We start from the raw sequence: 13,991 nt of genomic DNA, 5'->3' as shown, positions 1-13,991 counted from the left end.
ATCAATCAAATACGCAGAATTTGGGGGAATGATCAGATATCGAGCACTCCACCTGACTCTCACACATTGGTCTCAGTATAACACTACTCAATCAAATTGTTGTTTCGACCACATTTCAATACGGTTTGGATATCCTTGAACAATGATTTAAATTGGTACATGGGGGGAGGGCTATTGTATTAATTTTACAACCAAATTGATAAGAAAAAAAAAAAATTGTCGACGTGTAATGGCTGGTCGTGTGCCCTGTGCCCAAAATTTGAAGCCTTACAAAAAGAAATTTTTTCTCTATAGTTTTTATTTTACGTCCCTCGTTTTCTTCGAGGAAAATTTCATCTTTCTTTTTTTTTCGCTTTGTTAAAGCCGCCTTTTCATTTTTTTTTTTATACAACCAACCAGCAACCATCATTGTAATGCCCACAGTAATCAATTTCAAATAACCACCACCACCACATGATCCATTATTCAAGATCGGCAATTTATTAATAAAATATTTTATTTATTTAATCAAATTGTGAACTCAACAATCACAAGATCACGTGGTACACATACATTATTTTTTGATGTTTAGTTACAACTCCTATTTGTAGTTTTTTACTAAAATCAAAAGACAGCCCGAAACAATTGTGAACTGGGTTTAATTTTCAATCTCACACAAAACTGTTGCACTTTTGATTTTGATTCTATACCCTTTGATCTAATTTCTATAGTCGTGTGCACGTGCACAATCATTAATTTCCCAGGCATCTCCGGATATTTGAACCAATTGTAATTAATTTCACCCAATTAGGCAATACAAAACGTAAAACCATTAGGTATCTCATCAAAAGTATAACCATTATCACTATTAGACACGCGTATGCGTTTAATAGGTTAGTATTAAAAGAGATGAATAAATACTATATTTCATTGAGTGTGTGTACGCCGAGGGTGGGGGTGATCTTGAGGCAACCACGGAGATTTAGTTTTCTAAATTGTTTCAGGTTGAAATTACCACTCTCCGCTATTCCCCCACCATAATCTACGCATTTACAACCAATTATGTATCATTTAAGATTTGCATTAAAAAAAATACATATTTTGCAACACATCTTATTCAAACTCTATTCAGAACTATCAAGCAACAGTTCAACCGAATCAATAATAGAATCATCTAAACCAATATATTTAAATCCAAGTATTGCTTCCGTTTTAGAAGTATCTGTTGTCCAACAATCGTTTTGAAGTTGTTCTTCACTTTTAACAACATCTCCTTTTGGAATATTAAGTTGTGGGAAATTAGAACTAATTATATGTGCAATTAATTCATTGGTGAATCTTTCATTAGTTAATAATAATCTTTGATTAATCGCTTCATCCTTTTCAAATGCAACTAAATGAGCTTTTGCAACATCTCTAACGTCAATAAAGTATCCTAAATTTTCTGGAATTTCATCATCTGGCTTCATTTGTAATAATGACTTAATTATACCTGATGTAAAATTTAATTTCGTGTTATCATCCACTTTATATGCTTGCGGTCCAAATACAAACAGTGGAAGTACAAATGATACTTTAAATTTGGGTTTTTCAGTTTCCATAAATTTCCAAACTTCTTTTTCAGCAAATGTTTTCCCAGCACTATAAGCAGCAAATGCATTTGCAACACCTTGCTCTTCAGTAATTGGATTAAAATCTTCTTCAGTGAAAACTCTAGCTTCTTTAGGTGATTGACCGGTACCAAATGGAAGAACACAAACTGTACTTGAAGTATAAACAAATCTTTCAACATTAGTACCATATTTCTGAACAGCGACTAATACATTCTTAGTACCTTCAACAGCTGGATCCAAGATTTCTTTCTTAACATCATCAGAAGTGAAAAATACTGGACTTGCAGTATGTAAAACAACTTTGATTTCTGGATTTTCTTTTAAAGTTTCATCAAATGCTCCTGGTGTTCCTATTTCTGGTACAATGGTATATTTGAAATTTGAAGAATTGATCAACTTTTCCAAATCTTGCCCCTTTTTTTCAGATCTAACACTTCCAATGACTTTATAATCCTTGGATAATAATTCTTTTATGATATTTTGAGCAATGAATCCAGTTGCTCCTGAAACAAAAACAGTAGTTGACATGATACAATTGAAAGTTGTAATGTTAAATAAGTGTAAGTGAAAAATAAAAAAGTCTATAGAAGGCTAAGGAAATCAGTGGACTTTTTTATATTGGTTTTCTGCGGGGGATTGCGATACGACAGGGAGGTCGACAAAAAATAAATAAAAAAAAAAATGTAAGGAAGATCGGGGTACGTGTATAAACCAGGTGAATTACTAATCATCAATTGCAACCAATTGTAGTCTACCGAGAGCAATATTGATGCCATTAATCAATAATCCATGCTTGGGCAGTGATGAGTGCTTAGTAAAAGTGACTAATTGTATAAGAAAAATTTTGCAACCAATGAAAGAATTCTTGAACACTGCAAATGATCATTTCTATTCAGTATATATTTCCAAGAATTAGACCTGTTTATCAACCAGATACTATTCTCTATAACTTAGAACTACCACTTTTGGTGTCAAGAATTTGTTTAACCGAGTCAACAACACTTCTTTCAAGCCCAATATATTCAAATTCCAAGATTTTCTTGGTAGCTTTAGTATTCCATTTATCCACCTTTCCGGTGATTCCCTTTGATGAATCACCTTTAGGTAAATTCAATTGTGGGAAATTCTTATTAACGATATCTAATAAATCATATCCATTATACATTTCAGCAACAAGTAATAATCTTTTCCCCTTTGCATCATCATTTTCAAATGCTACTATATGTGCTCTTGCAACATCTCTCACATCAATATATGTCCCTTCAAGTGAATTTATTTTATCTCCAGGTTTTAACTTTAACAAACTATTGATTTCTTCAGAAGATGTATTTAATTCTCTTGTTGAAGTAATAGGGAAAGCTTGTGGTCCCAAAACCATAGCAGGATTAACCGTCGATAATTTAAAATTTGGTTTTTCAGTATTGATAAATTCCCAAGCTGACTTTTCAGCAAATTTCTTTGATCCAAAATATCCATAAAATGGATTTTTCTTACTCGTTTCATAATCAATTGGATTCCAATCAGTTTCATTAAATTTATCATTAGCACCAGCATATTTCCCATATTTTCCCACAGCTACTACTGATGATGTTACCACGACATGTTTAATTTGTGGTCCATATTTAACTATTGCTTTTAATGCATTTGTAGTACCATTAATTGCAGGGATTAACATTTCATTTTCAATATCTTTGGCTCTAAAATGAAATGGAGATGCAGTATGTAAGAAAACTGTAACTTCTGGATGTTTCTTCAATGCTTCATCAAATGCACATTCAACAGCAATATCTTTAACGACTTCATAACTAAAATTATCAGATTTTAAGCCTGCTGATTTTAAGTAATCTTTTAATGAATCACCTTTTTGTGGAGATCTAACTGATCCAACGACATGGTAGTTCTTTGCAATTAATTGTTTGATTAATTCTTGAGCAATAAATCCTGAAGCACCGGATACAAACACAGTCACTACTGGCATAATCTATGGGTTGTTGAAAAGAAAGAAATGTTTACCTATCCGCTAGATTTTTTTTTTTGTCTTTTCATTTATCACATTCATGGTTTATATATTGTGGAGAATTAAAAGTCGTGGTTGGGGAAAAAATATCCGGCGCGGTTAGAACAGGGACATAGCGGTACGATTTATATATTTTTTACGCCGCGGTTAGCGCACAGTAGTCCAAATCAATTATTCGTATAATATCAAACTATACTAACATCCTATGGATTCATTTTTTTTATTGATATCTAATCTCTAAATTTTTATGTCAACATTAGCAGTTCATTTATAAACAGTCTTGTAGAAATCATGACCTTGTTTATTGGCAATTTCTTTTTCCAAATTAGAAACTTTTCTAGAACCATCAGCACCAGCAAAAGTACCAGCACCCCATGGAGAACCACCATGAACTTCATCTAAATTGGTAATACCAGGATGACCATAACCAAATGGAACGAAAACAAGACCATGATGAATCCAAGTACTTAAAGAATTAATAATGGTAGTTTCTTGTCCACCACCTGGAGTACCAGTTGAAACAAAAACACCAAAATATTTACCTCTTAAAGCTTGTTGAGCCCATAATCCACCAGTACGATCAATCAATTTCTTCCATTGTTCTGGATAATTACCAAATCTAGTTGGAATACCAAATAAGAATGCATCATATTCAGTTAATGTATCTTTAGTAGCAGTTGGTAAATCTGGTTTTGGTTTAGCATGCATTTTACCTAAAACTTCTTCAGATAAAGTTTCACCAACCAAGTAAAGATCAACTTCACCACCTGCTGATTTGATACCTTCAGCTTCAGCTAAAGCTAAATCATAAACGTGATCATATAAAGTGTAAAGAATAATAGCAACTTTTCCCATTGTAATTGAATTTGTTGTAGAGTAATGGTTAAAGAAATAGAAAGAATTGGGAGTTTAAAGAGAAAATTGTCGACATATTTATACAATTTTTTAATCCCTACGTTTGTATTGATCGGACTGATATAAGGAAAGATCATTTTTTTTTTTTTTTAACATTGCTATACTGTGGCATTGCTAACAGGGTAGAATCCCCTAAAAGTTGAAAAACTCCTTAAATGAAAAAAAAAAAAAAAAAAATTGACCAATTACACAAAATTAGAATGTGTATAACAAAATTTTTACTAATATTTATATAATGTAACTAAAGTAAACGAATAAATTTTGACATCTATTCAACAACGATGAAATTTAGCAAATTAAACGAACAACTTGCCATCAACAACAATATTACTCCACTTCTTTGTACTAATTATTTATGCCAAATTATGTAATGAAGGTTTGAAGAAATTGATTAAAACCGACTTGACCCATCCCCCGGAAATACACCATAACCGAGGGCGGATGGGGTGAAATATGAGAATCAAATAGCAAGAATGTAAACTTGAAATTGGCATTTTTTATGGAAATATGAAATTGATAACAATGAACAAGTCACGTGTTTCTATTCATATGATTAGACCCCTCTGTCCCCGGTAAACTATTCTTCAACCTTCCATTGACAGCAATCTAAAAACTTTATTTAAACATTTTAAAATAACCCTTGAAAATGGAAAATAAAGTTCCTAAACCACCAACCATCAATCATGGCTACAACTACTACTGTTTTCGTTACTGGAGCAACAGGATTCATTGCTCAACATATAGTTATTGAATTACTTAAAAACGGATATAAAGTAATTGGAACAGTTCGATCTGAATCCAAAGGAGATTCATTGATATCAAATCTTAAACAATACAATATTCCAAATCAAGAAAATTTTAAATATGAAATAGTTGCAGATATTTCCAAACCTGATGCATTTGATAATGCATTAAAATCAAATCAAGATATTTCAGTATTTATTCATACTGCATCACCATTTCATTTTAAAGCTAAAGATATTAAAAAAGAATTATTAGAACCTGCAATTGAAGGTACTAAAAATGCATTAAATTCAATTGTTAATTTTGCTCCAGAAGTTAAAAGAGTTGTTATTACTTCTTCAATAGCTGCAGTTCAAACTTTTGGTAAATTATCAAATCCAAATGATGTTCATAATGAAGAAAGTTGGGATAAAATTTCATTTGAAGAATCTTGTACTGATCCATTTTTAGGTTATATTGGATCTAAAAAATTTGCTGAAAAAGAAGCTTGGGATTTTATTAATTCAAATAATGTTAATTTTTCATTATCTGTAGTTAATCCAGCTGCTGTTTTTGGTCCTCAAGCTTTTCCTATTACTTCTTCAAGAGAATTGAATACTTCATCTGAAGAAATTAATAAATTATTGAAATTAAAACCTGATGATAAAGTCCCAGATGATAAAGGTGCATTCATCGATGTTAGAGATGTTGCAAAAGCTCATCTTGTTGCATTTGAAAAAGATGATGCTAAAGGTAAAAGATTACTTCTAGTATCTGGGCCCTATAATTCTCAAGCAATTATTAATATAGTTAGAAATGATTTTAAATCGTTGGATTTGGTTTTACCTGAAGGAAATCCTGAATCAGGTAAATTACCTATTCATTCAGATAGATGGGATAATGAGAAAACTAAAAAGATTTTAGGATTTGATTTTATTCATCTTGATGAATGTATTCATGATTCTGTTCAACAAATCCTTGGCGATTCCTTACCTTAGAGAAGTAGATATCTTTTGTAAACAACAATTTATATATATATATATATTTATATTCATCTCCTCGTAGTTAAATTATTTGATAATTTCTATTATAAATTCCAGAAATCAGTCAAATTTCCACCAGCGCCATTAAATGCTAAAATATTTGGTGAAGTGGAATCTAAACCAGTTAAAACCCCTTTAGTACCGTATTTAATCAATTTATTTTTTAATGTTTGTGGATCAATAGCTTGAGTGTAATATTCAGAAGAAACATCTGGTTGTAATGACAAGTAATAGGACAATAAACCTGCAATATGTGGAGATGCCATTGATGTACCGGACATAACAGTGGTATCTGACCAAATAAATGTTGATGTGATATCTTCACCAGGAGCAAACAAATCAACACAAGTACCCCAATTGGAGAAGCTGGCCTTTTCATCACGAACATTAGATGCACCAATAGTAATCGGACCACTGGCTCTAGCTGGAGAATATTGACAGGCATCAGCATTATCATTACCAGCAGCAACTGAAATATGCAAACCAGCTTTAGTACCAGCATTAACAGCCAAATCTAAAGCTTCAGAAATACCACCACCAATAGACATATTAACTGTTGAACCTTTGAACCCCTTCTTTTTGGATTTAACATCATTTTGATGTTGGTTAACCACAAATTCAATACCTTTGATAATATCTGAAGTGGAACCTGCACCCAACATATTCATAACTCCAACAGCAACAAGATTAACCTTCTTAGCAATACCATAAGTTTTTGATCCAATAGTACCAGCACAATGAGTCCCATGACCATTATAATCTTGTTTGATATTTGGGAATGCAATAGATGCACCCCATTCTGCACGTTGTTCAAAATCTGGATGATCAACTTTAATACCAGTATCAATAACATAGGCAGTGACACCTTCACCACCATCATCATCAAATAAATATTGACCATCATTGGTATTCTCACGATGACTTATACGAGAAATACCCCAAGTAGCATCCTTTTGAATATCAAATTCAACAGTATGGAAAATGGAATCCTTTTCAACAAAGTTAACATCCGGATTTTCCAAGATTCTAGCAATCAAATTCTCCGTAAAAAATCCAGTATAACCTCTAACAAAATTATCTATTTGGAAAAATTCCAATGGTTTTGTCATACCCTTTTGATTTGTATTAACCGCCATCATAGCAACATGTTCCGTTTGAATCCAATTATTGTGTTGGGAGATTTGAGATTCGGATAAGCCATCTTTCAACACAATGACATAATGATCAGGAATAATGGTATTTAAAGGATTAGAAAGAAGACCAGGGATGTATTCATCATCTGTCTGTTGTTGTTTCTGTGTAGATTCTTGATAATCTTGATTAACTAAAGGAACTTGCTTCTGTTGAGGAATTAATATTTGGTTGATATTGCTAAAGAACGAAGATATCTCTGGGATAACTAACGATGATACTGTTGAAGCCACAGCAGCAACAGATAAAGTAGTAGTGATTTTCATAATTTGTATTTGTTTATCATAAAAGAAAAAAAAAAGTGGTTCTAAAGATGGCAAATTGAAACAAGGAAATTGATAGCAATTTATACTCTTCTTTTTTTTGTTATCAGCTGGCTGTGGCTATGTATGTGTATGTGTATGTGGGCGTCACTTTGCGTGTGAAATTGAGCGGGGCTTCCGCCCAAAGTTCGCACGAGAGAAGCGAAATAAAAATGTGTGATGCACTGGCCGAAACAACGACACAACGAAACAAGGGATAGGGAAAGGGGGAGAAGAAGAAGGAGGAGGAGAAGGAGGGGCACGGAGAATGCGAAACACCACAATGGTTGTTGGCCAATCACACACGACTACATGGAAATAATGTAACCTCGACTGATAACCACCCATGAGTCATTGTTGTAGATTAATGACACACACACTTTGTATACACACTTTGTATATAAACTTTTCTATTTATCTACTTATTCATCTTTGTATAATGTAGGATCAACACCACCCCAAGTCAACACTTCATGGGAATCCGGTTTATTTAACTTTTCAATGATTGCAGGGTCCAAATCAACAATACCTAAATTAACATTCTCTTGTAATTCATCATCATCTCTCTTACCACATGGTAACACATCCAAATTTTGTTTAATTCTGTCAGGTTTATCGGTTTTAACTAAAACAATAAACCCTTGAAGATAAGACCATTTAAGTAAAATATCAATCTTGCTAATCTTGTATTCCTCCGCGAGTTGTAATAATTCTGGATCATTTAATTTATAACCTTGAGTAAGTGGAGAATAAGCTTCCACTAAAATATCATGTTTATATAAATATTCTCTTAATTCTAATCTAGGCAACCATGGATGTAATTCCAATTGGTTAACAACTGGTTTAATTAAAAATCCATCCCAGTTGAATAATTCCTCTAAATGAGCAACCCCATAATTAGAAACACCAACTGATTTCAAGTTTAATACTTCATTGTTTGGGTTCAATATCAATTCTTGTAAATATTTATACGTGCCTAAACGACGTTCCTTTGATGTTTTTGGAGAATGAATCAAAATCAAATCGACATAATCAATAAAAGGTTTGACTTCTTTTGAAATTAGTTGAACGGCTCTTTTGGTTTCCTCATAACCTTGAGATGGATTGTCGATCTTTGTAGTAAACCAAATATCTTCCCTTTTAACATCTGGGTGATCTTTTAAGAATTTTGCAATTCCTTGAGCAACTTCACCTTGATTTTGATAAGCAATCGCGGTATCGATATGACGATAACCATCTTCTAAAGCTTTATATACCAAATCGGAAGCTTTTGATTTGTCAATTAAATAGGTACCGAAAGCAGCAACGGGAATATGAAGACCGTTATTTAATTTATAAGTTGATTGTTTAGTTAATTGAATAGAAGATGTTAAATTAGACATTGTTAGTTAATTGTAGAATAAAAAAAAAAATATAGAAAAATAGGATAAATGAAAATTAACTCGAGGAGAAGAAAAGTAGAGGACCATCGATTGTATTTATAGTTTTCTTGCTTTATTTTATTTTTCATTGTTAGAGCAATTGGAGTATGTCGGTATAATGGCAATTACGGTCAACTGTGGCAATTAAAATTTTTTATTTTTAGTATTTAGTTTTTAGTTGGGTTAGCACCCAAATCATCCGGACTTTTGTCGGTATATTTATTACGTAATGCACGCATTTACCCGCATTAGGAAATTTCCCGCACACAAAATTTCATCTTTTCGATTGTCGTTCTTGGTGGTGGTGGTAGTGGTGGTAGTTAACCCGTGGGACAGAGGAGTGTCGATTTTCACATTTCCGGGAAATACTTAACTTTGGTTCCACTCAATTTCAACAAACAATTTTCTTGTACTAGTTCTTCATTTTTGTTGAGTAGTAATTAGTAATTTGCTAAACGTGACTCATGTCATGTTGTTTTGAATATGACGTAGTAGCAACTATTTAGAAGTTCTTATGTTGCATGCAGCTCATTTACCTTCCTTTCGTTCTGCCAAAAAGAAAACCACTCTCCACTAGACTGATGAGCCATTCACATCCTATGCTTATTATGTACTTCGTTCAAAAAGATAAAAAAAAATGAAAATGATAACGTCCCGATAACAACGACAATTCTTTCACAAGAGAAAAAATGTGTCGTGTGAACCTGCCCAAAAATTAATGGGATCCTGCACATAAGCCCGTCGTTTTATCGTCAGGAAATAGCCAAAAAAAAAAAAGACAGAATCTACTTTTACGCAACAAAGCAAAGCAAAAGCAAAAAAGCAAAAAAAAAAAAAAACATTAACTACCAACTATCAATAAGCGAAAGTACAAACAATCGTTGTCAGACTTGTTCTACGATACCAGTTCATTAGTAAATATCTACATCAATTTACAAATGTCATCATCAAGAAAGAAAACATTATTGAAAGTTATCATTTTGGGAGATTCAGGAGTTGGTAAGACTTCTCTTATGCAACAGTTTGTTAATAACAAATTCTCCCATCAATATAAGGCAACAATTGGTGCTGATTTCTTAACTAAAGAAATCACTATTGATAATAATAAACAAGTCGCATTACAAATCTGGGATACTGCTGGTCAAGAAAGATTCCAAAGTTTGGGTGTGGCATTTTACAGAGGTGCTGATTGTTGTGTATTATGTTTTGATGTAACAAATGAAAAATCTTTAAATAATTTAACTAGTTGGAAAGATGAATTTTTAGTTCAATCAAATGTTTCTAATCCTCAAGATTTCCCATTTATTATAATAGGTAATAAAATAGATGTTGACGACTCAAAGAAAATACCTTCCTTATCTAAAAAATTAAACAATATTACAAATAATCAATTGGGCGGTTTCAATTATCCAGTATTTGAAACAAGTGCTAAAGATGGAGTTAATGTTGAAGCTGCATTCGAAGTGATTGCCAAGATGGCTTTACAACAAGAAGAATTAAATGCAAATAATGGTAATGATGCAAATGATGACTACAATGATCCAATAAATATCCATTTGGACTCAGAATCAAGTGCATGTGGATGTTAGATACTTGTATTCTTGTCCCCAGTACACACACGCACCTAAAAACATATACACATATACACCTCCTCCTATTTAATTTTGTATCTACATTATTATTAAATGTTTTGTTTAATTCATAAGTAAGGAAGTGAAAGTATGAATGTACTACAATACTGAATATTTCTTACTTCTATCTAAGTTCGTATAATAAACGCTTTATTTTTTTTTTTTAAGAAAAGTATTCTATTAACTAATTCTACTTACTATTAATACAAGCACAAAAGACTTTAAGAACCAAGTCAAACAATCCATTACCGGTTTTAATGTCTTGTTGTCCTTGTTGTTGTTGTTGATAATGTTGTTGGTTATTACCATGGTATTGTTGTTGTTGTTGTTGTTGTTGATGGTTTTGGTATTGTGGTTGACCGGTTCCTTGGTAAGCTTGTTGTGGTTTAGTGATATTTGAAGTACCTTGAGACCAAGTATTAGGAAGTTGGTTAACGTTGACCCCTTTCAAATCAATCACCAAAACACCTGTATTTTTCTGATCAATATAATGTTTTAAACCAACTTCATCACATAATTCGTCAACTGCAGGTTTAATTTTTGCAACCCCATTAGCTGAATGTAAACCTTTACCAACAATAACATTTAAATGTGATTGATTAGTTTGAACAGCATAATATATTCTTCTTTGTAAAATCCATTCTGCTTCTTTAACATATAATCCATGCAAATCAATTTCATCAGGTCCACTATCTTCATTATTTTCACGGAAAACATATTCTGCAGCTTTACGATTATATTCTTCAGCTTTTTGTAATATTTGTTTCAGTTCTTCACTTAATTCATGAGCTCGTTGTTTATCTCCTTGTTTAAATGCCTGTTGTGATTGTTGACTTAATTTTTGTCTTTTCTTGTATAATTGATCAGCTTCAGCTCGGAATTTTTTGTATTCTGAATCGGTGGCATGGTTATAATCACGTTCAGTGGTGTTATCATCAAATAATCTGGCGCCTCTATCAATAATATCAGTCATCTTTAAATTAGGTTGGTCTCTATAAAGAAAGAGATGTTATGGCTTATTGTGAGAAATTTCCCTCATCGTAAAACGTGAAATTAAGTCGATGTGGCTGTTCTCTTTGGTTTGTTTACCCAAAGCCAGCAGATTTTCAGGTCCGACACACACACAAAAAAAAATAAGACGGCACGACAATAATTTCCTAATTAGGAATGTGATTGCAAAAACATATTCTATTCGTATAAATCTATACATGATCTTGTTCTATTCTATACTATACTATACTATATTATACAACAACAACCCTACCACATTCTTTCCCAGAATCCAAGTTGTGATTTGTTTTGTTTGTTTTGTCTCTCACTATTTGGTAACATCATCCAAAGGAAGACCATAGTTGAATACAATGCAATAAATACTGGTAAAACAACAAAAGTGCCTACTTTTTGCAGTAAAACACCTACAATGAACGGGAATAATGCACCTCCAGTTGATCCAAATGCTGTCATTATAGTTATTGAGACAACTTGGATTTTTCTAGGAATTAACCCCGGTAAAGCAGCAAATGTAATTAATAATGGATAATTTGGACCAATGAAAACACCAGCAATTGAAACAAACACTGCTTCAACTATAATCGTAGGAATAACCCATGTTAAAATAACCAATACTATTGATAACACGGACACAATAAATACTCCTCTTCTTAATCCAATATATTTGTGAATTGGTCGAGTTAATAATAATCTTCCTAATGTTAATCCGGCCCAGAGACCAGAAGCAACATAACCAGTACTGTTTGGATTTGAATGACGATAGTCTAATAAGAAAGTGACAATCCAGCCCGCTAATGAAACTTCTGCTCCTTGGTAACATAAACAGAAGAAAGCAATCAACCAAGTAACTGGATTTTTCAATGCCAATAACATTTCTGAAGGTTGATTATCGTCTGGTGTAACAGTGGTAGTGCTATGACCAGATGGATTCAATGTCAGTAATTCAACACTTGAATCTTGTACATCATCTTGATCCCAAGGTTTTAAATCTTCATCAGCATTTTGGAATGAAGTATATAAACTTACACCAGTAGCAGCCATCATTCCTAACAATATCAAATAAAAGTAATTCCAAGGAACTCCACTATTAACCATCCCAGTAGCAATTAAAGGACTAATAGTAGCACCAATTCCATAACCACCATGATAATATGCAAGATACTTACTTTGCTTATCCAATCTACTTAAAAAAATATTACATTGTGCCGCAACTAATGCTAATCCACAACCACCAAAAAAGAAACCCACAACAATAACAGGAAATTTAGTACCACTGGCTACCATTGCATACATTATACAACTTAAAAAATTGCCAATTGGTAAACTATTTTGTTTTCCAAGCCAAGGTTGAATTTTATGAGACATTGTAGCAATTAAAATAAATCCCACCGCATTACTCACCCAAATACAAGATGTAATGGCATAATTAATATTATAATAACTTTCAATATGGGGTAATAAAGCACCTGGAGCAGCATCACTAAATCCAGCTGTGAAATTAAATAAAATACTTGAAACTATTCTCCATTTATTTCTTGGTGGATTTGAAGCTGTCATTAAATTAGAAGAAGATCCAACATCTTGATCCGAATCACTTAATGCTTCAGATACAATTGGTTGTAATGGTGGTAAGCTATTAATATCAGAAAATGGAGAATTCTGTGGTTGTTTATCTTGAACCTGGGTTTCTGTTCCAGTAGCACTAAACCTTCTCATCTTTTAATTAATTTAACAATTGTTGAACAACATGAAGAAGAAGAAAAGGAAGAAGTAAATAAAAAAAAAGTGAAAAAAAAAAATGATTCAAGTGGGAAAATGGTCAAGAATATATCATTACCAAGATCAAGGGATAATTGATCCAATCGGTGAAAATTTCGGAATGTTTATGCAATTTAGCGATGTTTAAATGAAAAAGATCTAAATTAATTTGCAAATAAATGCCCGCCCACAAAATACTAAAAACAAAAAAGACTTGGAAAGCCTCTTATTGTGTGGGGTGTGTGGAGAGAGAGCCTACGTGAGGAAAATGCCGCAAGTATGACTACTATTTGATTATTAATGTGCATTTAGGGGCTGTGAGATGATAACAGTGTATAAATAGCAAGTTTTTACCAATGGTTACATGTAAAGTATCTAATCTCCGTT

General features: G+C 32.5%; 9 protein-coding genes across 9 annotated transcripts; 2 read left to right on the top strand and 7 right to left on the bottom strand. All coding sequences in view use genetic code 12, as the record gives it.

Annotated features, from left to right (window-relative positions):
• Positions 1-1,103: 1,103 nt before the first annotated feature.
• On the bottom strand, positions 1,104-2,120 carry GRE2 (Gre2p; the record flags this gene model as incomplete). Its single annotated transcript, XM_002547536.1, has 1 exon — positions 1,104-2,120. The coding sequence occupies one exon, from the start codon at positions 2,118-2,120 to the stop codon at positions 1,104-1,106; it is 1,017 nt and encodes a 338-aa protein (XP_002547582.1).
• Positions 2,121-2,535: 415 nt separating this feature from the next.
• On the bottom strand, positions 2,536-3,570 carry CTRG_01888 (uncharacterized protein; the record flags this gene model as incomplete). The annotated part of the gene is made up of 1 exon (XM_002547535.1): positions 2,536-3,570. One exon carries the CDS (start codon positions 3,568-3,570, stop codon positions 2,536-2,538), a length of 1,035 nt encoding a protein of 344 aa, XP_002547581.1.
• Positions 3,571-3,873: 303 nt separating this feature from the next.
• Positions 3,874-4,464, bottom strand: PST1 (Pst1p; the record flags this gene model as incomplete). The annotated part of the gene is made up of 1 exon (XM_002547534.1): positions 3,874-4,464. The coding sequence occupies one exon, from the start codon at positions 4,462-4,464 to the stop codon at positions 3,874-3,876; it is 591 nt and encodes a 196-aa protein (XP_002547580.1).
• A 743-nt stretch (positions 4,465-5,207) lies between these two features.
• Positions 5,208-6,245, top strand: CTRG_01886 (SDR family oxidoreductase; the record flags this gene model as incomplete). The annotated part of the gene is made up of 1 exon (XM_002547533.1): positions 5,208-6,245. The coding sequence occupies one exon, from the start codon at positions 5,208-5,210 to the stop codon at positions 6,243-6,245; it is 1,038 nt and encodes a 345-aa protein (XP_002547579.1).
• Positions 6,246-6,334: 89 nt separating this feature from the next.
• On the bottom strand, positions 6,335-7,747 carry PRB1 (Prb1p; the record flags this gene model as incomplete). The annotated part of the gene is made up of 1 exon (XM_002547532.1): positions 6,335-7,747. One exon carries the CDS (start codon positions 7,745-7,747, stop codon positions 6,335-6,337), a length of 1,413 nt encoding a protein of 470 aa, XP_002547578.1.
• A 458-nt stretch (positions 7,748-8,205) lies between these two features.
• CTRG_01884 (uncharacterized protein) lies at positions 8,206-9,165 on the bottom strand (the record flags this gene model as incomplete). The annotated part of the gene is made up of 1 exon (XM_002547531.1): positions 8,206-9,165. One exon carries the CDS (start codon positions 9,163-9,165, stop codon positions 8,206-8,208), a length of 960 nt encoding a protein of 319 aa, XP_002547577.1.
• A 977-nt stretch (positions 9,166-10,142) lies between these two features.
• Positions 10,143-10,793, top strand: YPT72 (Rab family GTPase; the record flags this gene model as incomplete). The annotated part of the gene is made up of 1 exon (XM_002547530.1): positions 10,143-10,793. One exon carries the CDS (start codon positions 10,143-10,145, stop codon positions 10,791-10,793), a length of 651 nt encoding a protein of 216 aa, XP_002547576.1.
• A 232-nt stretch (positions 10,794-11,025) lies between these two features.
• On the bottom strand, positions 11,026-11,808 carry CTRG_01882 (uncharacterized protein; the record flags this gene model as incomplete). The annotated part of the gene is made up of 1 exon (XM_002547529.1): positions 11,026-11,808. One exon carries the CDS (start codon positions 11,806-11,808, stop codon positions 11,026-11,028), a length of 783 nt encoding a protein of 260 aa, XP_002547575.1.
• Positions 11,809-12,095: 287 nt separating this feature from the next.
• CTRG_01881 (uncharacterized protein) lies at positions 12,096-13,562 on the bottom strand (the record flags this gene model as incomplete). Its single annotated transcript, XM_002547528.1, has 1 exon — positions 12,096-13,562. The coding sequence occupies one exon, from the start codon at positions 13,560-13,562 to the stop codon at positions 12,096-12,098; it is 1,467 nt and encodes a 488-aa protein (XP_002547574.1).
• Positions 13,563-13,991: the final 429 nt, after the last annotated feature.

This window comes from Candida tropicalis (genome assembly GCF_000006335.3).
Source record: "Candida tropicalis MYA-3404 genomic scaffold supercont3.2, whole genome shotgun sequence".
Taxonomy (NCBI): Eukaryota; Fungi; Ascomycota; class Pichiomycetes; order Serinales; family Debaryomycetaceae; genus Candida; species Candida tropicalis.
Note: the sequence above shows the minus strand (reverse complement) of the source record. Positions and strands in the feature narration are given on the sequence as shown.